Source organism: Taeniopygia guttata, chromosome 33 (genome assembly GCF_048771995.1).
Source record: "Taeniopygia guttata chromosome 33, bTaeGut7.mat, whole genome shotgun sequence".
Classification (NCBI taxonomy): domain Eukaryota; kingdom Metazoa; phylum Chordata; class Aves; order Passeriformes; family Estrildidae; genus Taeniopygia; species Taeniopygia guttata.
Genome location: NC_133058.1, coordinates 1,672,439 through 1,697,124, shown reverse-complemented (window position 1 = coordinate 1,697,124; position 24,686 = coordinate 1,672,439). Strand labels below are relative to the sequence as shown.

Here is a 24,686-nt window from a genome sequence, read left to right as displayed (position 1 = left end):
ATTTTCCCCCCAAATCCCCGTCACTGCTGGTCACCGCTGGTCACTCGTGGTCACTGGTGGTCACTGGTCACTCATGGTCACTGGTCACTGCTGGTCACTCGCGGTCACTACTGGTCACTGGTCACTCATGGCCACTGGTCACTGGTGGTCACTGGTCACTGGTGACTCCTGGTCACTCCTGGTCACTGTTGGTCACTCCTGGTCCCTGCTGGTCACTGCTGGTCACTGTTGGTCATGGGCTGTTGGTCAATCCTGGTTGCTGGTCACTCCTGGTCACTCCTGGTCACTGTTGGTCACTCCTGGTCACTGCTGGTCACTCCTGGTCACTGTTGGTCACTCGTGGTCACTCCTGGTCACTGTTGGTCATGGGTTGTTGGTCACTCCTGGTCACTGCTGGTCACTGTTGGTCACTCGTGGTCACTGCTGGTCACTCCTGGTCACTGTTGGTCACTCGTGGTCACTGTTGGTCACTGTTGGTCACTCCTGGTCACTCCTGGTCACTCCTGGTCACTGGTCATGGGTCGTTGGTCACTCCTGGTTGCTGTTGGTCACTCCTGGTTGCTGGTCACTGTTGGTCACTCCTGGCCACTGTTGGTCACTGTTGGTCATGGGCTGTTGGTCAATCCTGGTTGCTGGCCACTCCTGGTCCCCCGTGGTCACTTGTGGTCACTGTTGGTCACTGCTGGTCATTGTTGGTCACTTGTGGTCACTCGTGGTCACTGTTGGTCACTGCTGGTCATGGGTTGTTGGTCAATCATGGCTGCTGGTCACTCCCAGTCACTGTTGGTCAGTCGTGGTCATTGTTGGTCACTCCTGGTCAATCCTGGTTGCTGTTGGTTGCTGGTCACTCCTGGTCACTCCTGGTCACTGTTGGTCACTGTTGGTCATGGGTTGTTGGTCAATCCTGGTTGCTGGTGACTCGTGGTCACTGCTGGTCACTCTCGGTCACTCCTGGTCACTCCTGGTCCCTTGCGGTCACTCATGGTCACTGGTCATGGGTTGTTGATCACTCCTGGTCACTCCTGGTCACTCGTGGTCACTCGTGGTCACTCATGGTCACTCCCAGTCCCTTGCAGTCACTTGTGGTCACTCGTGGTCACTGGTCATGGGTCGTTGGTCACTCCTGGTTTCTGTTGGTCACTGTTGGTCATTGTTGGTCATGGGTTGTTGGTCACTCCTGGTTGCTGTTGGTCACTGCTGGTCACTGCTGGTCACTCCTGGTCACTGTTGGTCACTCGTGGTCACTCGTGGTCACTTGGTGGCACTCACTGGTCACTTGTGGTCACTCGTGGTCACTCGCGGTCACTGGTCATGGGTCATTGGTCACTCTGGGTTGCTGTTGGTCATTGTTGGTCACTCCTGGTCATTGTTGGTCACTCCTGGCCACTGTTGGTCATGGGTTGTTGGTCAATCCTGGTTGCTGGTCACTCCTGGTCACTCGTGGTCACTCCCGGTCCCTCATGGTCACTCGTGGTCACTTGGCGGCAGTCACTGGTCCCTCGTGGTCACTCCTGGTCCCCCGTGGTCACTGCTGGTCACTCCCGGTCCCTCGTGGTCCCTCGTGGTCACTGGTGGTCACTGTTGGTCACTGTTGGTCACTCCTGGTCACTCCTGGTCATTGTTGGTTGCTGGTCACTCCTGGTCACTCATGGTCACTTGGCGGCAGTCACTGGTCACTCTTGGTCACTCGTGGTCACTCGTGGTCACTCCCGGTCCCTCGTGGTCACTTGTGGTCACTGTTGGTCACTCCTGGTCACTCCTGGTCACTGGTCATGAGTTGCTGGTCACTGTTGGTCACTCCTGGTCACTCCTGGTCCCTCGTGGTCACTCCTGGTCACTGTTGGTCACTGTTGGTCACTCCTGGTCCCTGCTGGTCACTGCCGGATGACGCGCTGGATCCAGGCGCGGGCGCGGCAGACGTTGCTGTACACGCCGGGCTGACCCCGCTGACCACACACGGCCATGCCCCAGGAGACCACGCCCTGCAGGTACCCCCCGCACACCAGCGGGCCCCCGGAGTCACCCTGTGCAGGTAAACACACCTGGGTCACACCTGAGATACACCTGAGATACACCTGGGACAGGTAAATACACCTGAGATACACCTGAGATACACCTGGCACAGACCACGCCCTGCAGGTACCCCCCGCACACCAGCGGGCCCCCGGAGTCACCCTGGGGACAGGTAACGGACAGGTGAGACACACCTGAGACAGGTAAATACACCTGAGACAGGTAAATACACCTGAGATACACCTGAGATACACCTGAGATACACCTGAGATACACCTGAGATACACCTGAGATACACCTGAGATACACCTGGCACAGACCACGCCCTGCAGGTACCCCCCGCACACCAGCGGGCCCCCGGAGTCACCCTGCGCAGGTAACGGACAGGTAAATACACCTGAGACAGGTAAACACACCTGAGATACACCTGGGACAGACCACGCCCTGCAGGTACCCCCCGCACACCAGCGGGCCCCCGGAGTCACCCTGGGACAGGTAACGGACAGGTAAATACACCTGAGATACACCTGAGTCACACCTGGCACAGACCACGCCCTGCAGGTACCCCCCGCACACCAGCGGGCCCCCGGAGTCACCCTGTGCAGGTAAACACACCTGGGTCAGGTAAACACACCTGAGATACACCTGAGATACACCTGAGATACACCTGAGACAGGTAAATACACCTGAGATACACCTGAGATACACCTGGCACAGACCACGCCCTGCAGGTACCCCCCGCACACCAGCGGGCCCCCGGAGTCACCCTGCGCAGGTGAGACAGGTAACGGACAGGTGAGACACACCTGAGTCACACCTGAGATACACCTGGGACAGGTAAATACACCTGAGATACACCTGACACACACCTGGGCACACCTGGGCACACCTGGGCACACCTGGACTCACCTGGCAGGAGTCGACGCCGCCCTGGGGCACACCTGGGCACACCTGGGCACACCTGGGGCACACCTGGGGCACACCTGGGCACACCTGGGGCACACCTGTCACACACCTGGCAGGAGTCGACGCCCCCCTGGGGCACACCTGGGGCACACCTGTCATACCTGACACACACCTGGGCACAACTGGGGCACACCTGGGCACACCTGGGCACACCTGGGCACACCTGTCACTCACCTGGCAGGAGTGGACGCCGCCCTGGGGCACACCTGGGCACACCTGGGGCACACCTGGGCACACCTGACACACACCTGGGCACACCTGGCACACCTGGGCACACCTGGGCACTCACCTGGCAGGAGTCGACGCCGCCCTGGGGCACACCTGGGCACACCTGGGCACACCTGAGCACACCTGGCACTCACCTGGGCACACCTGGGGCACACCTGGGCATACCTGACACACCTGTCACACCTGACACACACCTGGGCACACCTGGGGCACACCTGGGGCACACCTGGGGCACACCTGGCACACACCTGGGCACACCTGGGCACACCTGACACTCACCTGTCACACCTGTCACTCAGCTGTCACACCTGTCACTCACCTGGCAGGAGTCGACACCGCACTGGGGCACACCTGGGCACACCTGACACACACCTGGGGCACACCTGGGGCACACCTGGGCACACCTGTCACACCTGTCACTCACCTGGCAGGAGTCGATGCCCCCCTGGGGCACACCTGCGCACACCTGGGGCACACCTGGGCACACCTGTCACTCACCTGGCAGGAGTCGACGCCGCCCTGGGGCACACCTGGGGCACACCTGGGGCACACCTGTCATACCTGACACACACCTGGGCACACCTGGGGCACACCTGGACTCACCTGGCAGGAGTCGATGCCCCCCTGGGGCACACCTGGGGCACACCTGGGCACACCTGACACACACCTGGACACACCTGGACACACCTGGGCACACCTGGGCACACCTGGGCACACCTGTCACTCACCTGGCAGGAGTCGACGCCGCCCTGGGGCACACCTGCGCAGAACATGTTGGGCGTGACGGCGTTGCCGTAGGCGCGGGCGCACTGCCGGGGCCCGAAGGTCTGCACCTGCGCGCACTGCAGGTCCCGCGGCAGCCGCGCTGCGCAGGTGAGGCGGACAGGTGGGACAGGTGAGAGAGAAAATAACAAAAATTAGGGAAAAATTGAAAAAATCCCCCAAAAAAACCCAAAAATATAAATTTTTAGTAACATGGGACCCAAAATCCCCCGGATTTGCCCCATTTTGGGACCGTTCCCGGCCCCAAAGGTGATGGTGGGACCCCAAAACACCTGCACAGGTGAGCACAGGTGGGACAGGTGAGAGTGAAAATGACAAAAATTAGGGAAAAATTGAAAAAATCCCCCAAAATTCCCAAAAATTGCCATTTTTGGTTACATGGGACCCAAAATCCCCCGGATTTGCCCCATTTTGGGACCGTTCCCAGCCCCAAAGGTGATGGTGGGACCCCAAAACACCTGCACAGGTGAGACAGGTGAGCACAGGTGTGAGAAAAGAACCCCAAATCCCCAAAAATAGCAAAAAGCCCCAAAAAATCCCAAAAATCTCCATTTTTGGTAACATGGAACCCAAAATCCCTCAGATTTGCCCCATTTTGGGGCCGTTCTCAGCCTTGGTGGACCCATCCAGGTGAGACAGGTGAGACAGGTGAGAGAAAAAAACCCAAAAATCCCTAAAAATCCCAAAAAATCCCAAAAAAGGCCCCAAAAAATTGCAAAAATCCAAAAAAAGTCCCCCAAAATTGCCATTTTTGGTAACATGGAACCCAAAATCCCCCGGATTTGCCCCATTCTGGGACCGTTCTCAGCCCCAAAGGTGATGAACACCTGCACAGGTGAGACAGGTGAGAGAAAAAAACCCCAAATCCCCAAAAATTCCAAAAAGCCCCAAAAATTCCCCAAAATCCCCATTTTTGGTAACATGGAACCCAAAATCCCCCAGATTTGCCCCATTTTGGGGCCATTGTGAACCTTCCTGGACCCATCCAGGTGAGCACAGGTGAGACAGGTGAGAGAGAAAAAACCCAAAAATCCCAAAAAATCCCAAAAAACGGCCCAAAAAATCCCAAAAAAGGCGCAAAAAATCCCAAAAAGCCCCAAAAATTGCCATTTTTGGTAACATGGAACCCAAAATCCTTCAGATTTGCCCCATTTTGGGGCCATTCCCAGCCCTAAAGGTGATGAACACCTGCACAGGTGAGCACAGGTGAGCACAGGTGAGACAGGTGAGACAAGTGAGAGAAAAAATAGCAAAAATTAGGAAAAAATGGAAAAAATCCCCCCAAAAAACCCAAAAATATCAATTTTTAGTAACATGGAACCCAAAATCCCCCGGATTTGCCCCATTTTGGGGCCGTTCCCAGCCTTGGTGGACCCATCCAGGTGAGCACAGGTGAGACAGGTGAGAGAGAAAAACCCCAAATCCCCAAAATCCCAAAAATCTCTCAAAATCCCCCCAAAATCCCCCAAAAATCCTCAAAAAATCCCAAAAAGCCCCAAAAAATCCCAAAAATCACAATTTTTGGTAACATGGGACCCAAAATCCCCCGGATTTGCCCCATTCCAGGACCGTTCCCAGCCCCAAAGGTGATGAACACCTGCACAGGTGAGCACAGGTGAGACAGGTGAGAGAAAAAGCACAAAAATCCCAAAAAATTCCAAAAAAGGCCCAAAAAATCGCAAAAATCCAAAAAAAGTCCCCCAAAATCGCCATTTTTGGTAACATGGAACCCAAAATCCCCCGGATTTGCCCCATTTTGGGGTCATTCTGAACCTTCGTGGACCCATCCAGGTGAGCACAGGTGACACAGGTGAGACAGGTGAGAGAGAAAAAAACCCCAAAAATCCAAAAAAATCCCCAAAAATCCCCCAAAATTCCAAAAAAGCCCCAAAAAATCCCCAAAATCGCCATTTTTGGTTACACGGAACCCAAAATCCCCCGGATTTGCCCCATTTTGGAGCCGTTCTGAACCTTCCTGGACCCATCCAGGTGAGCACAGGTGAGACAGGTGAGAGAAAAAACCCCAAATCCCAAAAAAATCCAAAAAAAGTCCCCAAAAATCTCAAAAATTCCCAAAAATCGCCATTTTTGGTAACACAGAACCCAAAATCCCCCGGATTTGCCCCATTTTGGGACCGTTCTCAGCCTTGGTAGAACCCAAAACCTTCCTGGACCTGCCCAGGTGAGACCAGGTGAGAGAAAAATCCCCAAAAATCCAAAAAACTCCCAAAAATCCCCAAAAAATCCCAAAAAAGCCCAAAAAATCCCACCTGAGATCCACCTGGGAACCCACCTGAGATCCCACCTGAGACCTCACCTGGTCTCCATAAAGAGCTCCACAAACCTCACCTGGGCTCACCTGAGACCCCATTTAGGAACCCACCTGAGATCCCACCTGAGATCCCACCTGAGATCCACCTGGGAACCCACCTGAGATCTCACCTGGTCTCCATAAAGAGCTCCAGAAACCTCACCTGAGATCTCACCTGTGACACACCTGAGACCCCACTTAGGAACCCACCTGAGACCCACCTGAGACCCACCTGAGACCTCACCTGTAGCTCACCTGGACCACACCTGGGAACCCACCTGAGATCTCACCTGGCCTCCATAAAGAGCTCCAGAAACCTCACCTGGGCTCACCTGTGACACACCTGGGACCCCATTTAGGAACCCACCTGAGATCTCACCTGGTGTCCACAAACCTCACCTGGGGCTCACCTGAGACCCCCTTTAGGAACCCACCTGAGATCTCACCTGAGACCCACCTGAGATCCCACCTGGGCTCCATAAAGAGCTCCAGAAACCTCACCTGGGGCTCACCTGTGACACACCTGAGACCCTCCCACCTGTGCCCAGGTACCTCCAGGTGACTTGGTGGTGCCCCAGCCGCTGACGCTGCAGTTCTGGCCGGCCCGGGGACACCTGGGGCACACCTGGGGCACACCTGGGCACACCTGCGGCACACCTGAGACCCACCTGAGACCTCACCTGTGACACACCTGAGGCTCACCTGGGAACCCTCCTGAGATCCCACTTAGGAATCCACCTGAGATCCACCTGGGGCACACCTGAGATCCCACCTGAGACCCCACCTGGGACTCACCTGAGACCTCACCTGGTCTCCATAAAGGGCTCCAAAAACCTCACCTGGAGCTCACCTGTGACACACCTGAGACCCCATTTAGGAACCCACCTGAGAACCCACCTGAGAACCCACCTGAGAACCCACCTGAGATCCCACCTGAGACTTCACCTGAGACCCACCTGAGACCTCACCTGAGATCAACCTAGGAACCCACCTGAGACCTCACCTGGCCTCCATAAAGAGCTCCAGAAACCTCACCTGGAGCTCACCTGAGACCTGTCCCACCTGCCCTGACCCCCCCCCAAGTGTGCGCAGGTACCTCCAGGTGACTTGGTGGTGCCCCAGCCGCTGACGCTGCAGTTCTGGCCGGCCCGAGGACACCTGGGCACACCTGGGCACACCTGTGACACACCTGAGACCCCATTTAGGAAGCCACCTGAGACCTCACCTGGCCTCCATAAAGAGCTCCAGAAACCTCACCTGGAGCTCACCTGGGGCACACCTGAGACCCCATTTAGGAACCCACCTGAGATCCCACCTGAGATCCCACCTGAGATCCCACCTGGGGCTCACCTGGCCACCATAAAGAGCTCCACAAACCTCACCTGGGGCTCACCTGTGACACACCTGTGGCACACCTGTGGCACACCTGTGGCACACCTGTGGCACACCTGAGACCCCATTTAGGAACCCACCTGAGATCCCACTGAGGAACCCACCTGAGATCCCACCTGAGACCTCACCTGAGACCTCACCTGGCCTCCATAAAGAGCTCCAGAAACCTCACCTGGGCTCACCTGAGACCCCACTTAGGAACCCACCTGAGATCCCACCTGAGATCCCACCTGAGACCCACCTGAGATCCCACCTGAGATCTCACCTGGAGCACACCTGGGAACCCACCTGAGACCTCACCTGGCCTCCATAAAGAGCTCCACAAACCTCACCTGGAGCTCACCTGTGACACACCTGTGACACACCTGAGACCCTCCCAGCCCCCCCAGGTACCTCCAGGTGACTTGGTGGTGCCCCAGCCGCTGACGCTGCAGTTCTGGCCGGCCCGGGGACACCTGGGCACACCTGGGGCACACCTGGGGCACACCTGGGCACACCTGGGCACACCTGAGACCCCATTTAGGAACCCACCTGAGACCCACCTGAGATCCACCTGAGATCCCACCTGAGACCTCACCTGGGCACACCTGGGGCACATCTGAGACCCATTTGGAACCCACCTGAGATCCCACCTGAGATCCCACCTGGCCTCCATAAAGAGCTCCAGAAACCTCACCTGGAGCTCACCTGTGACACACCTGAGACCCACCTGAGATCCCACCTGAGATCCCACTTAGGAACCCACCAGGAACCCACCTGAGACCCACCTGAGATCCCATCTGAGATCCCATCTGAGATCCCACCTGGCCTCCATAAAGAGCTCCAGAAACCTCACCTGGGGCTCACCTGTGACACACCTGAGACACACCTGAGACCCCATTTAGGAACCCACCTGAGATCCACCTGAGACCCCATTTAGGAACCCACCTTAGACCCACCTGAGACCTCACCTAGGGCACACCTGAGACCCCATTTAGGAACCCACCTGAGATCCACCTGAGACCCCATTTAGGAACCCACCTGAGATCCACCTGAGATCCCACCTGAGACCCACCTGAGATCCCACCTGAGATCTCACCTGGCCTCCATAAAGAGCTCCAGAAACCTCACCTGGAGATCACCTGTGACACACCTGAGACACACCTGAGACCCCATTTAGGAACCCACCTGAGATCCACCTGAGACCTCACCTGAGACCTCACCTGGTCTCCATAAAGAGCTCCAGAAACCTCACCTGTGACACACCTGAGGCTCACCTGGGAACCCTCCTGAGACCCCACTTAGGAACCACCTGAGATCCCACCTGAGATCCCACCTGAGATCCCACCTGAGATCCCACCTGAGACCTCATCTGGGCTAACCTGAGATCCCACTTAGGAACCCACCTGAGACCTCACCTGGCCTCCATAAAGAGCTCCACAAACCTCACCTGGGGCTCACCTGTGACACACCTGAGACACACCTGAGACCCCATTTAGGAACCCACCTGAGATCCACCTGGGAACCCACCTGAGATCTCACCTGGCCTCCATAAAGAGCTCCACAAACCTCACCTGGGGCTCACCTGGGGCACACCTGAGACCCTATTTAGGAACCCACCTGAGACCCACCTGTGACACACCTGAGATCCCACCTGAGACCTCAGCTGGGGCTCACCTGGGCACACCTGGGAACCCACCTGAGATCCCACCTGAGACCTCACCGGTGATCCCACCTGAGATCCACCTGAGACCTCACCTGGCCTCCATAAAGAGCTCCAGAAACCTCACCTGGGGCTCACCTGTGACACACCTGGGGCACACCTGAGATCCACCTGAGATCCCATTTAGGAACCCACCTGAGATCCCACCTGAGATCTCACCTGGTCTCCATAAAGAGCTCCAGAAACCTCACCTGGAGCTCACCTGTGACACACCTGAGACCCCATTTAGGAACCCACCTGAGATCTCACCTGGCCTCCATAAAGAGCTCCATAAACCTCACCTGGGGCTCACCTGAGACCCCACTTAGGAACCACCTGAGACCCACCTGAGACCCACCTGAGACCCACCTGGGGCTCACCTGGGGCTCACCTGAGACCCCATTTAGGAACCCACCTGAGATCCCACCTGAGACCCACCTGAGATCTCACCTGGCCTCCATAAAGAGCTCCACAAACCTCACCTGTGACACACCTGTGACACACCTGAGATCCCATTTAGGAACCCACCTGAGACCTCACCTGAGACCTCACCTGAGATCCCACCTGAGATCCCACCTGAGACCTCACCTGGCCTCCATAAAGGGCTCCAGAAACCTCACCTGGAGCTCACCTGGGACTCACCTGGGGCTCACCTGAGACCCCTCCCACCCCCCCGAGTCCCTCACACCTGTGCCCAGGCGTGCCCAGGTACCTCCAGGTGACTTGGTGGTGCCCCAGCCGCTGACGCTGCAGTTCTGGCCGGCCCGGGGACACCTGGGCACACCTGGGGCACACCTGGGCACACCTGGGGCACACCTGGGGACACCTGGGAACCCACCTGAGACCCCATTTAGGAACCCACCTGAGATCCCACCTGAGATCCCACCTGAGATCCCACCTGAGATCCCACCTGAGATCCCACGTGAGACCTCACCTGGCCTCCATAAAGAGCTCCACAAACCTCACCTGGAGCTCACCTGAGATCCCACTTAGGAACCCAACTGAGACCCACCTGAGACCTCACCTGGCCTCCATAAAGAGCTCCACAAACCTCACCTGGGCCACACCTGGAGCTCACCTGTGACACACCTGAGACCCGTCCCACCCCCCCACCTGTGGCCAGGTACCTCCAGGTGACTTGGTGGTGCCCCAGCCGCTGACGCTGCAGTTCTGGCCGGCCCGAGGACACCTGGGGCACACCTGGGCACACCTGGGGCACACCTGGGGCACACCTGGGGCACACCTGGGGCACACCTGGGCACACCTGGGGCACACCTGGGACACACCTGGGGCACACCTGAGACCCCATTTAGGAACCCACCTGAGATCCCACCTGAGACCCACCTGAGACCCACCTGGGGCACACCTGGGGCACACCTGGGAACCCACCTGAGATCTCACCTGAGATCTCACCTGAGATCTCACCTGGTCTCCATAAAGAGCTCCAGAAACCTCACCTGGGGCTCACCTGTGACACACCTGAGACCCCATTTAGGAACCCACCTGAGATCCACCTGAGACCTCACCTGGTCTCACCTGAGACCCAATTTAGGAACCCACCTGAGATCCCACCTGGGGCACACCTGAGATCCCACCTGAGACCTCACCTGGTCTCCATAAAGAGCTCCAGAAACCTCACCTGGGGCTCACCTGTGACACACCTGTGACACACCTGAGACCCCACCTGGGAACCCACCTGAGATCCCACCTGAGATCCCACCTGAGACCTCACCTGGCGCTCATCTGGGAACCCTCCTGAGATCTCACTTAGGAACCCACCTGAGATCTCACCTGGCCTCCATAAAGAGCTCCACAAACCTCACCTGGGGCTCACCTGTGACACACCTGAGACACCTCCCACCCCCCCCAGGTGTGTCCAGGTACCTCCAGGTGACTTGGTGGTGCCCCAGACGCTGACGCTGCAGTTCTGGCCGGCCCGAGGACACCTGGGGCACACCTGGGCACACCTGGGGCACACCTGGCCTCCATAAAGAGCTCCAAAAACCTCACCTGGGGCTCACCTGTGACACACCTGAGACACACCTGAGATCACACCTGAGACTCCATTTAGGAACCCACCTGAGATCCCACCTGAGATCCACCTGAGATCCCACCTGGGCACACCTGAGACCCCATTTAGGAACCCACCTGAGACTTCACCTGGAGCTCACCTGTGACATACCTGAGACCCCATTTATGAACCCACCTGGGACACACCTGAGATCTCACCTGGTCTCCATAAAGAGCTCCACAAACCTCACCTGGGGCTCACCTGTGACCCCACATGTGACACACCTGAGACCCCATTTAGGAACCCACCTGAGACCCACCTGAGACCTCACCTGGGCACACCTGAGACCCCATTTAGGAACCCACCTGGGAACCCACCTGGGCTCCATAAAGAGCTCCAGAAACCTCACCTGGGGCTCACCTGAGACCTTTCCCACCCCCGTGATTCCCCCCCACCTGTGCCCAGGTGTGCGCAGGTACCTCCAGGTGACTTGGTGGTGCCCCAGCCGCTGACGCTGCAGTTCTGGCCGGCCCGAGGACACCTGGCCGCCAGGCGGATCCTCTTGACGCGCGGCCCGAATTGCACAGGTGCGTCCAGGTGCAGCAGCATGAAGTCGTTGTCGTTGCGCCGCGGGTCGTACCTGGGGTGCACCTGCAGCCCCTGGACCCCGCGCACCTGCCCGGTACCTGCGCGGAGCGACGTGGTGCCGATCAGAACCTGCAGGTCCCTGTGAGGGTGAGATGGGACAGGTGAGATGGGACAGGTGAGATGGGACAGGTGAGATGGGACAGGTGAGATGGGAGAGGTGAGATGGGACAGGTGACACAGGTGGGACAGGTGAGATGGAAATCCATAGGACAGGTGAGATGGAAATCCATAGGACACATGAGATGGACAGGTGAGGTGGGACAGGTGAGACAGGTGGGACAGGTGAGATGGGACAGGTGAGATGGAAATCCATAGGACAGGTGAGATGGGACAGGTGAGGTGGGACAGGTGAGATGGGACAGGTGAGATGGACATCTATAGGACAGGTGAGATGGACAGGTGAGGTGGGACAGGTGAGATGGGACAGGTGAGCATGGGACAGGTGAGACAGGACAGGTGACACAGGTGAGACAGGTGAGCGCACCTGGCCGGTACCTGCGCGCAGGGACGTGGTGCCGATCAACACCTGCAGGTCCCTGTGAGGGTGAGATGGGACAGGTGAGACAGGTGAGACAGGTGGGACAGGTGAGGTGGAAATCCATAGCACAGGTGAGATGGGACAGGTGAGATGGGGACACGTGAGACAGGTGAGATGGGACAGGTGACACAGGGACAGGTGACACAGCACAGGTGAGATGGGACAGGTGAGATGGGACAGGTGAGATGGAAATCCATAGGACAGGTGAGATGGGGACACATGACACAGGTGAGATGGGACAGGTGAGGTGGGACAGGTGACACAGCACAGGTGACACAGGTGAGCGCACCTGTCCCGTACCTGCGCGCAGCGAGGTGGTGCCGATCAGCACCTTCAGGTCCCTGTGAAGGTGAGGTGGGACAGGTGAGATGGGACAGGTGAGATGGAAATCCATAGGACAGGTGTGATGGGGCAGGTGAGACAGGTGAGACAGGTGGGACAGGTGAGATGGGGACAGGTGAGATGGGACAGGTGACACAGGTGACACAGGTGAGCGCACCTGCCCGGTACCTGCGCGCAGCGAGGTGGTGCCGATCAGCACCTGCAGGTCCCTGGAAAGGTGAGATGGGACAGGTGAGACAGGTGAGACAGGTGGGACAGGTGAGATGGAAATCCATAGGACAGGTGAGATGGGACAGGTGGGACAGGTGAGATGGAAATCCATAGGACAGGTGAGATGGGACAGGTGAGATGGGACAGGTGACACAGGACAGGTGAGATGGGACAGGTGAGACAGGTGACACAGGTGAGCGCACCTGTCCCGTACCTGCGCGCAGGGAGGTGGTGCCGATCAGAACCTGCAGGTCCCTGCAAGGACAGGTAACACAGGACAGGTGAGACAGGTGGGACAGGTGGGACAGGTGAGATGGGACAGGTGAGATGGGACAGGTGAGACAGGTGACACAGGTGAGACAGGACAGGTGAAATGGGACAGGTGACACAGGTGACACAGGTGAGCGCACCTGGCCGGTACCTGCCCGCAGCGACGTGGTGCCGATTAGAACCTGCAGGTCCCTGCAAGGACAGGTGGGACAGGTGGGACAGGTGAGACAGGTGAGATGGGACAGGTGAGATGGGGACAGGTGAGATGGAAATCCATAGGACTGGTGAGGTGAAAATCCATAGGACAGGTGAGATGGGACAGGTGAGATGGGACAGGTGAGACAGGACAGGTGAGGTGGCTCCAGCACAGCTGAGGTGGGACAGGTGTCATCACCCAGCCAGGTGTGCCCAGGTGTGCCCAAATGTCCCCAGGTGCCCCCAGGTGCCCCCAGGTGTATTCCCAGGTGTGCCCAACTCTGCCCAGGTGTATCCCAGGTGCCCCCAGCCGTGCCCAGCTGCCCCAAGGTATGCCCAGGTGTGCCCAGGTGTGTCTGTGTCTGTCCCAGCTGTGCCCAGGTGCCCCCAGCTGTATTCCCAGGTGCCCCAGGTGTACCCAGGTGTGTCTGTACCTGTCCCAGGTGTCCCCAGCTGTACCCCAGGTGCCCCTAGGTGCCCCAGGTGTATTCCCAGGTGTGCCCAGGTGTATCCCTGGTGCCCCCAGGTGTATCCCAGCCGTGCCCAGGTGTGCCCAGGTGTGCCCAGGTGTATCCCCAGGTGCCTCCAGGTGTGTCTTTGACTGTCCCAGGTGTATCCCAGGTGTATCTCATGTGCCCAGGTGTATCTCAGGTGTATCCCAGGTGTGCCCAGGTGCCCTCAGGTGTATCCCAGATGTGCCCAGGTGCCCCAGGTGTATTCCCAGGTGTGCCCAGGTGTGCCGAGGTGCCCCCAGGTGTTTCCCAGGTGTATCTCAGGTGTGCCCAGGTGTGCCCAGGTATGCCCAGGTGTGCCCAAGTGTATCTCAGGTGTATCTCAGGTGTATCCCAGGTGTGTGTAGGTGTATCTCAGGTGTGCCCAGGTGCCCCCAGCCATGCCCAGGTGTATCTCAGGTGCCCCCAGGTGTATCTCAGGTGTATCTCAGGTGTATCCCAGGTGTGCCCAGGTGTGCCCAGGTGTGCCCAGGTGTATCTCAGGTATGCCCAGGTGTGCCCAGGTGTGTGCCCAGGTGTGCCCAGGTGCCCCAGGTGTATCTCAGGTGTGCTCACCTGGGCGGCTGCCGGCAGTGCGCGGCCGTCAGGACCCAGCGCGCCCCCACGAGGCTGCCCCCGCACAGGATCTGCCCCCGCCTGGTCAGCGCCACCTGGAACGGGCGCTGGGCCACCGAGCAGGGCTGGCCCCCGATGATCCGCGACTCGTCCTCCTCGGGAACTGCGAAATGGGGCAAAAACGGGAAAAAACGGTGAAAAAATGGGAAAAAACGGTGAAAAAATGGTGAAAAAATGATAAAAAATGGTGAAAAAACGGCGGAGAAATGGAGAAAAATGGGGAAAAATGGGGAAAAAATGGGGGAAAATGGGGGGAGATCCACGACTCGTCCTCCTTGGGAACTGGAAATGGAAAAAAATGGGGAAAAACGGCAAAAAAATGGGGAAAAAATGGGAAAAAACGGTGAAAAAATGAGAATAAACGGTGAAAAAATGAGAAAAAACAGTGAAAAAACGGCAAAAAAATGGGGAAAATGGGGAAAAAAATGGGGGAAAAATGGGGGGGAAATGGGGAAAATAAATGGGGGAAGATCCACGACTCGTCCTCCTTGGGAACTGGAAATGGGAGAAAATGGGAAAAAATGGGGAAAAAATGGGGGAAAATGGGAAAAAAACGGTGAAAAAAATGAGAAAAAACGGTGAAAAAATGGGGAAAATAGGGGGGAAATGGGGGGAAAATGGGGAAAAAAAGAGGGGGAAAAATGGAGTAGAAATGGGGGGAAAAGGGCAAAAAACTTGGGGGAAAAGTATGGCAAAAAATGAGAAAAAAACGGCAAAAAAATGGGAAAAAACGGCGAAAAAATAGGGAAAATGGTGGAAAAATGAGAAAAAAACAGTGAAAAAATGAGAAAAAAATGGCGAAAAAATGGGAAAAACCGGGAAAAAATGGGGGAACAAACATGGAAAAAATGGGGGAAAACACTGAAAAATGGGGAGGAAATGGGGAAAAATGGTGGAAAAATGGGGGAAATGGGAAAAAACGGTGAAAAAATGAGAAGAAACAGTGAAAAAAATGGGGAAAACGATGAAAAATGGGGGAAAATGGGGAAAAAATGGGGGAAAAATGGGGGGGAATGGGAATAAATGGGGAGAAAATTGGGGGGAAATTGGGAAAAAAATGGGAGAAAAAACCAGGAGAAAATCGGGAGAAAAACGGGAATTTTGTCCCAAAAAATGGAGAAAAGGGGGGAAATTGTGGGAAAAGGTAAAAAAAAGGAAAGAAATGGCAAAAAATGGGGAAAAAGGGTAAAATTGAGGGAAATTGGGAAAAAATGGGGGGAAATGGGGAGAAAGGAGGAATGGACCAAAAAATGGGGAAAAATTTGAGAATTTTGGGAAAAAAAGATGGAAAATTGGGGGGAAATGGGGAAAATGAGAAATGGACAAAAAATGGGGAAAAATTTGGGAATTTTGGGAAAAAAGATGGAAAATTGGGGGGAAATGGGGAAAATGAGGAATTAACCAAAAAATGGGGAAAATTTTTGGAATGTTGGGAAAAAAAGATGGAAAATCGGTGGGGGGATGGGGAAAATGAGGAATGGACAAAAAAAGGGGAAAAATTTGGGGAAATTTTGGGAAAAAAGATGGAAAATCAGTGGGGGGAAATGGGGAAATGAGGAATGGGCCAAAAATGGGGAAAAATTTGGGAATTTTGGGAAAAAATTAGGAAAATCAGCGGGGGGGATGGAAAAAGTGAAGATTTGACCAAAAATGGGGAAATTTTTGGGGAATTTTGGGAAAAAAGATTGAAAATCAGTGGGGGGTGGGGAAAATGAGGAATGTACCAAAAAATGGTGAAAAATTTGGGAAATTTTGGGAGAAAACATGGAAAATTGGTGGGGGGATGGGGAAAATGAGGAATGGACAAAAAAATGGGGAAAAAATTGGGATTTTTGGGAAAAAATGGAAAATCAGTGGGGGGGATGGGAAAAGTGAAGAATTGACCGAAAATGGGGAAATTTTGGGGGAATTTTGGGAAAAATGGAGGAAAATCGGGGGGGGGAATGGGGAAAATGAGAAATGGACAAAAAATGGGGAAAAATTTGGGAATTTTGGGAAAAAAGATGGAAAAAAAAGTGACCGCCCTGAGTGAGCACCTGAGAATTCCCACAGGGGCGGCTCAGCCGCAATCCTGGAGGGAAATTCCCAAAAAATCCCCAAAATCAGAGAAATCCACAAAAATCCACAAAAAATCCACAAAAATCCACAAAAAATCCATAAAAATCCCAACCCCCAATTCCCAAACCAAAAATCACAAAAAGCCACAAAAATTCCCCAAAATCCCAAACCCAAAACCACAAAAATCCACAAAAATCCCAAACCCAAAATCCCAAATTCCACAAAAACCCCAAAATCCCAAATCCATAAAAATCCCCAAACCTCCAAATCCACAAAAAATCCCAAACCCAAAACCCAAAATCCAAACCCCAAACCCCAAAAACTTCCCCAGAATTCCCAAATTTTCCCAGAATTCCCCAAATTTCCCCTGACTTCCCCGAATTTTCCCTAATTCCCCCCAGAATTCCCAAATTTCCCCAAATTTTACCTGAATTTTCCCCAAATTCCCCCCAGGATTCCCAAATTTTCCCCAAATTTTCCCCAAAATCTCCCCAGAATTCCCAAATTTTCCCCAAATTTTCCCGATTTCCCCCCAGAATTCCCGAATTTTCCCCGAATTCCCCCCAGAATTCCCAAATTTCCCCGAATTTTCCCCAATTTCCCCCCAGATTTCCCAAATTTTCCCCGAATTCCCCCAGAATTCCCAAATTTTCCACGTATTTTCCCTGAATTCCCCTCAGAATTCCCAATTTTTCCAGAAATTCCCCCCGAATTCCCGAATTTCCCCCCAGAATTCCCGAATTTTCCCGAATTCCCCCCAGAATTCCCAAATTTTCCTTGAATTTTCCCTGAATTCCACACAGAATTCCCAAATTTTCCCCAAATTCCCAAATTTTCCCCGAATTCCCCCCAGAATTCCCAAATTCTCCTCAGAATTCCCAAATTTTCCCCGAATTTTCCCCGAATTCTCCCGAGAATTCCCAAATTCCCCCAGAAATCCCAAATTTCCCCCAAAATTCCCCAAATTCCCTTCAGAAGTCCCAATTTTTCCAGAAATTCCCCCAGAATTCTCGAATTCCCCCCAGAATTCCCAAATTTTCCCCAAATTTTCCCTGAATTTTCCCTGAATTTCCCCCATAATCCCAAAATTCCCCCCAGAATTCCCAAATTTTCCACGAATTCCCTCCAGAATTCCCGTATTTTCCCCAAATTTCCCCAAATTCCCCCCAGAATTCCCGAATTCCCCCCAGAATTCCCAAATTTCCCCCAAATTTCCCCAATTTTCCCGCCATTCCCCCCGGAATTTCCCGCCATTTTCCCGCGCCATTTTCCCGCGGCTCACGCGCTGTGTCTCCATTGGCCGCCCGGGCGCGGGGGGCGGGGCCGAGCACGAGCAGGGGGAGGAGCATCAGGAGGGGGCGGGGCCGGGGGCGGCCGAGGGCGCCGAGAGCCATCCTGGAATGGGGCAAAATCCCGGGATTTTGGGAAAATTCGGGACATTTGGGGCAAAATCGCGGGATTTTGGGATAAATGGGAAATTTGGGGGAAAATCAGCGGGTTTTGGGAAAAAGGTGGAAATTTGGGGGGAAATCGCGGGATTTTGGGAAAATTCGGGGAAATTTGGGGGATTTTGGGGGGTTTTGGGAAAAATTTGGAGAATGGGGGAAAATTTGGGGGATTTTGTGGAAAATATGGGAATTTTGGGGAGAATTTTTGGGATTTTGGGGGAATTTTTGGGGGGAAATTTTGGGGAATTCTTTGGGGAAAATTTTTGAAAATTTTTGGAGAAGATGTTGGGAATTTGGGGGAAAATCGGGCGGTTTTGGGAAAAATGCGGAAAATTTGGGGGACTTTGGGGAAAAATGCAGAGAATGGGGAAAATTTGGGGGGTTTTGGGAAAAATGGAAATTTGGGGGAAAATCGGCGGGTTTTGGGAAAATGGGAAATTTGGGGGGAAATCGGGGGGTTTTGGGAAAATTCGGGGAAATTTGGGGCATTTTGGGGAAAATGCGGAGAATGGGGGAAAATTTGGGGGATTTTGGGGGATTTTGAAGAAAATTTGGGGAAATTTTAGGGAAATTTGGGGAAAATATGGGAATTTTGGGGAGAATTTTTGGGGGGAAATTTTGGGGATTTTGGGGAATTTTTTGGGGAAATTTGGGGAAAATGTTTGAAAATTTTTGGAGAAGATGTTGGGAATTTGGGGCAAAATCGGGGGATTTTGGGAAAAATGCAGAAAATTGGGGAAAAATCGGGGGTTTTTTGGAAAAAATGGGGGAAATTTGGGGGAAAATCGGGGGGGTTTGGGAAAAATGGGAAATTTGGGGGAAAATCGGCGGGTTTTGGGAAAGGGAAAATTTTGGGGAAAATCGGCGGGTTTTGGGAAAAAGGCGGAAAATTTGGGGGATTTTTGGGGGATTTTGGGAAAAAGGCGGGAAATTTGGGGGAAAATCGGGGGGTTTTGGGAAAAAGGCGGAAAATTGGGGGAAAATCGGCGGGTTTTGGGAAAATTCGGGGAAAATTTGGGGGATTTTTGGGGGATTTTTCAGAAAATGTGGGGAAAATTTGTGGAAATTTGGGGAAAATAGGGGAATTTTGGGGAGAATTTTTGGGGGAAATTTTGAGGATTTTGGGGAATTTTTTGGGGAAATTTGGGGAAAATGTTTGAAAATTTTTGGAGAAGATTTTGGGAATTTCGGGGAATTTGGGAAAATTTTGGGGAAATTTTGGGGGATTTTTTTGGGGGAGGGATTTGAGGGGATTTTGCAAAGTTTGGGGAAATTTGGGGGATTTTGGGGGATTTTTCAGAAAATGTGGGGAAAATTTGTGGAAATTTGTGGAAAATATGGGAATTTTGGGGAGAATTTTTGGGATTTCTGGGGAATTTTTGGGGGCAAATTTTGGGGAGAATTTTTGGGATTTCGGGGGAATTTTTGGCAGGAAAGTTTGGGGATTTTGGGGAATTTTTTAGGGAATTTTTGAAATTTTTTGGAGAAGATTTCGGGAATTTTGGGGAATCTTGGGGGGATTTTAGGGAATTTTTTGGGATTTCTGTGGGAAAATCAGGCAAATTTTGGTGGAATTTTTTGGGAATATTTAAGGAATTTTGGGGAATTTTTGGGGGAAATTTTGGAGAATTTTGGGGATTTGGGGAATTTAGGAAAATTTTAGGGAAATTTGGGGGATTTTGGATTTTGGGGGATTTGGGGGGATTTTGAAAACTTTGGGGAAATTTTGGGGATTTTGGGAGAATTTTGGGGGATTTGGAGGAAATTTGGGGGGATATTGGGGAAAATTTGGGAATTTTGGGGAATTTTGGGGGGATCTGGGGGATTTTAGGGAATTTTGGGGGATTTTTGGGGGAAATTCAGGTGAATTTTGGGGGAATTTTGGTGGAATTTTTGAGGAATATTTAAGGATTTTGGGGGATTGTTTTTGGAAAATTTTGGAGAATTTGGGAGATTTTTTTTTGATTTGGGGGAATTTGGGGGGATTTGGAGGAAATTTGGGGCATTTTGGGGAAAATTTGGGAAATTTGGGGGAATTTGGGGGAATTTTTGGGAAAATATGAGGGAATTTCGGGGAATTTGGGGAAAATTGGGGGAATTTGGGGGAATTTTGGGGAAATTTTGGAGGATTTTGGGGGATTTTTTTTTTTGGGCCATTTTTGGGGTTTTGGGGGAATTTTGGGAAGGATTTTGGGGATTTTTGGATCCAGGTGAGATCCAGGTGCTGTGAGGGGGCGTGGCCACGATCCAGGTGAGATTTGGGGGAATTTTTGGGAATTTTGGGGAATTTTGGGGGAAATTTTTGGGGTTTTGAATCAAGGTGAGATCCAGGTGGGATTTGGGGGAATTTTTGGGAGGAATTTCTGGGATTTGGGGGAAATTTGGGGGGAATTTTTGGGGTTTTGGATCCAGGTGAGATCCAGGTACCTGTGAGGGGGCGTGGCCATGATCCAGGTGAGATTTGGGGACATTTTTTGGGAGGAATTTCTGGGATTTGGGGGAAATTTGGGGGGAAATTTTGGGGTTTTGGATCCAGGTGTGATCCAGGTGCAGTGAGGGGGCGTGGCCACGATCCAGGTGAGATTTTGGGGAATTTTTGGGGAAATTTTTTGGGAATTTTTGGGTTTTGGATCCAGGTGAGATCCAGGTACCTGTGAGGGGGCGTGGCCACGATCCAGGTGAGATTTGGAGAATTTTTGGGAATTTTTTGGGGAAATTTTGGGGTTTCAGATCGAGGTACCTGGGAGGGGGCGTGGCCACAATCCAGGTGAGATTTTGGGGAATTTTTGGGAATTTTTGGGGAATTTTTTGGGGTTTCGGATCCAGGTGAGATCCAGGTACCTGAGAGGGGGCGTGGCCACGATCCAGGTGAGATTTGGGGGAATTTTTGGGTATTTTTTGCAATTTTTTTGGGAATTTTTTGGGGTTTCAGATCCAGGTATCTGGGAGGGGGCGTGGCTGCGATCCAGGTGAGATTTGGGGGAATTTTTTGGGGGAATTTTTGGGGAATTTTTTTGGGATTTTGGATCCAGGTGAGATCCAGGTGCTGTGAGGGGGCGTGGCCATGATCCAGGTGAGATTTGGGGGAATTTTTGGGGACTTTGGGGAATTTTTTTGGGAATTTTTTGGGGTTTCAGATCCAGGTACCTGTGAGGGGGCGTGGCCATGATCCAGGTGAGATTTGGGGAATTTTTGGGAATTTTTTGGGGTTTTTTTGGGGGTTTTGGATCCAGGTGAGATCGGGGGAGCTCACCTGGCTCGGGGCTCACCTGGGTCGGGTTCACTCACCTGGGTGGGGTGGGGCTCACCTGGATCAGGCTCACCTGGACCTGACACACCTGGATCGGGCTCACCTGGCTCGGGCTCACCTGGCTGGGGTGGGGCTCACCTGGACCCGGCTCACCTGGCTCGGGAGGATTCACCTGGATCAGACTCACCTGGATCCAGCTCACCTGGATCGGGGGGCGGGGGTGGGGCTCACCTGGCTCGGGGGGAGCTCACCTGGCTCAGACTCACCTGGATTGGGGTGGGGGGGGCTCACCTGGATCAGGCTTACCTGGATTGGGGTGGGGGCCTCACCTGGATCTAGGGGGACCCACCTGGCTCAGGAGGATTCACCTGTCTTGGGCTCACCTGGCTGGGGTGGGGCTCACCTGGATCTAGGGGGGCTCACCTGGCTCGGACTCACCTGGATCAGGGTGGGGGGGCTCACCTGGATCTGACACACCTGGATTGGGTTTACCTGGATTTGGAGGGGCTCACCTGTCTTGGGCTCACCTGGCTCGGGTGGAGCTCACCTAGGTTGGAACTCACCTGGATCGGGGTCTCACCTGGATCTGACACACCTGTCTCAGGCTCACCTGGATCCAGCTCACCTGGCTCGGGTGGAGCTCACCTAGGTCGGGACTCACCTGGATCAGGTTCACCTGGATCTGACACACCTGGCTCGGGCTCACCTGGACTTGGAGGGGCTTATCTGGATGGGGCTTACCTGGCTCGGACTCACCTGGATCGGGGTGGGGGGGGCTTACCTGGATCTGACACACCTGGATCTGACACACCTGGATCCGGCTCACCTGGATTTGGGCTCACCTGGATTGGGCTCACCTGGATTTGGAGGGGCTTACCTGGACCCAGCTCACCTGGCTCGGGTGGAGCTCACCTAGGTCGGGACTCACCTGGATCAGGTTCACCTGGATCTGACACACCAGGCTCGGGCTCACCTGGATCAGACTCACCTGCCTGGGGTGGGGCTCACCTGGATGGGGCTCACCTGGATCGGGAGGATTCACCTGGATCAGACTCACCTGGCTCAGGGGAGGCTCACCTGGATCGCGGTGGGGGGGGGGCTCACCTGGATCAGACTCACCTGGATCAGGCTCACCTGTCTCGGGCTCACCTGGATCTAGGGGGGCTCACCTGGATCTGACACACCTGGATCTGACACACCTGGATTGGGTTTACCTGGACTGGGAGAGGCTCACCTGGATCGGGCTCACCTGGATCTGACACACCTGGCTCAGGGGGGGCTCACCTGGATCAGGAGGATTCACCTGGACCTAGGGGGGCTCACCTGGATTGGGCTCACCTGGATGGGGCTCACCTGGATCAGGAGGATTCACCTGTCTCAGGTTCACCTGTCCCGGGCTAACCTGGATCGGGCTCACCTCTCTTGGGCTCACCTGGATCAGGAGGATTCACCTGTCTCAGACTCACCTGTCTCGGGCTCACCTGGATTGGGCTCACTTGGATCAGGAGGATTCACCTGTCCCGGGCTCACCTGGATGGGGCTCACCTGGCTTGGGGGGGCTCACCTGGATCGGGCTCACCTGGACCCGGCTTACCTGGATTGGGGTGGGGGCCTCACCTGGATCTAGGGGGACCCACCTGGCTCAGGAGGATTCACCTGTCTCAGGCTCACCTGTCTCGGGTTCACCTGTCTTGGGTTCACCTGTCTTGGGTTCACCTGTCTCGGGGGGGGGGGGGGGCTCACCTGGATCGGGGGGGGGGCTCACCTGGCTCGGGCTCACCTGGATCAGGAGGATTCACCTGTCCCAGGCTCACCTGGATCGGGCTCACCTGCCTCGGGTGGAGCTCACCTGAACTCAGCTCACCTGGATCAGGTTCACCTGGATCTGACACACCTGGATCTGACACACCTGGATCAGGAGGGGCTCACCTGGATTGAGCATACCTGGACTGGGAGGGGCTCACCTGGATCGGGCTCACCTGGCTCGGGGGGCAGGGGGGGCTCACCTGGCTCAGGAGGGCCTCACCTGGATCAGGGGGAGCTCACCTGGATCTGATACACCTGGATCTGACACACCTGGATCGGGCTCACCTGGATCAGGCTCACCTGGCTCGGGGGGAGCTCACCTAGGTCGGGACTCACCTGGCTCGGGCTTACCTGGATCTGACACACCTGGATCAGGCTCACCTGGCTCAGGAGGGGCTCACCTGGACTGGGAGGGGCTCACCTGGATCAGGCTCACCTGGCTGGGTTGGGGCTCACCCGGCTCAGGGGGGGCCCACCTGGATCTAGGGGGGCTCACCTGGCTCAGACTCACCTGTATGGGGCTCACCTGGATTGGGAGGATTCACCTGTCTCGGGTTCACCTGGCTGGGGTGGAGCTCACCTAGGTCGGGACTCACCTGGATCAGGCTCACCTGGATGGGGGGGTCTCACCTGGATCCGGGGGGGGCGGAGGGGGGCTCACCTGTCTCGGGGGGGTCTCACCTGTCTCGGGGTCACCTGGATGGGGGGGAGGAGGGGGGGAGGGGCGCTCACCTGTCTGGGGGGTCTCACCTGTCTGGGGGGGGTCTCACCTGTCTGGGGGGGGTCTCACCTGTCTCTGGGAGGTCTCACCTGCCTGGGGGGGTCTCACCTGGGTGGGGGGGTCTCACCTGGCTGGGGGAGGGGAGGGGGGGGAGGGGCGCTCACCTGTCTCAGGCTCACCTGGATGGGGGGGGGGGTCTCACCTGTCTCGGGGGGGTCTCACCTGTCTGGGGGAGGGGGGGAGGGGGGGAGGGGCGCTCACCTGTCTCGGGCTCACCTGGGTCGGGTCGGGCACGGCGGGGCCGGGAGGGGCCGGGCCGGGAATTCTTATAGGGACGGGGGCGGGGGGAGGGGCGGATGGGGGAGGGGTGGGGGGTGGGTGGGGTGGGGGAGGGGTGGGTGGGGTGGGGGAGGGGCGGTGACGCGGCAGCGCCGTGGGAGGAACCCCCGGGAGGAACCCCCGCGCCGCCCCTCCCCCACCGCTCCGACCGGTCCTAAAGCTGAGCCTAAAACTGGTCCCGGTCCGGTTCTGGTCCGGTTCCGGTCCGGTCCCCGTCCTAAAACTGAGCCTAAACCTGGTCCTGGTCCGGTCCTGGTCCTGGTCCGGTTCCGGTCCTAAAACTGAGCCTAAACCCGGTCCTGGTCCGGTCCTGGTCCTGGTCCGGTTCCGGTCCTAAAGCTGAGCCTAA

General features: G+C 55.1%; 2 protein-coding genes across 2 annotated transcripts; both read right to left on the bottom strand.

The window, feature by feature from the left end:
* Nucleotides 1–1,672: 1,672 nt before the first annotated feature.
* On the bottom strand, nucleotides 1,673–8,701 carry LOC121468594 (kallikrein-14-like). Its single transcript, XM_072920708.1, has 5 exons — nucleotides 8,679–8,701; nucleotides 8,059–8,158; nucleotides 6,854–6,947; nucleotides 3,936–4,072; nucleotides 1,673–2,024 (listed from the first exon to the last, which is right to left on the bottom strand). The coding sequence occupies exons 1-5, from the start codon at nucleotides 8,699–8,701 to the stop codon at nucleotides 1,875–1,877; spliced, it is 504 nt and encodes a 167-aa protein (XP_072776809.1). The 3' UTR covers nucleotides 1,673–1,874.
* Nucleotides 8,702–9,086: 385 nt separating this feature from the next.
* LOC140681233 (kallikrein-14-like) lies at nucleotides 9,087–24,293 on the bottom strand. The gene is made up of 7 exons (XM_072920707.1): nucleotides 24,275–24,293; nucleotides 18,056–18,168; nucleotides 14,656–14,818; nucleotides 12,518–12,569; nucleotides 11,841–12,060; nucleotides 10,488–10,574; nucleotides 9,087–9,133 (listed from the first exon to the last, which is right to left on the bottom strand). The coding sequence occupies exons 2-7, from the start codon at nucleotides 18,165–18,167 to the stop codon at nucleotides 9,087–9,089; spliced, it is 681 nt and encodes a 226-aa protein (XP_072776808.1). The 5' UTR covers nucleotide 18,168; nucleotides 24,275–24,293.
* Nucleotides 24,294–24,686: the final 393 nt, after the last annotated feature.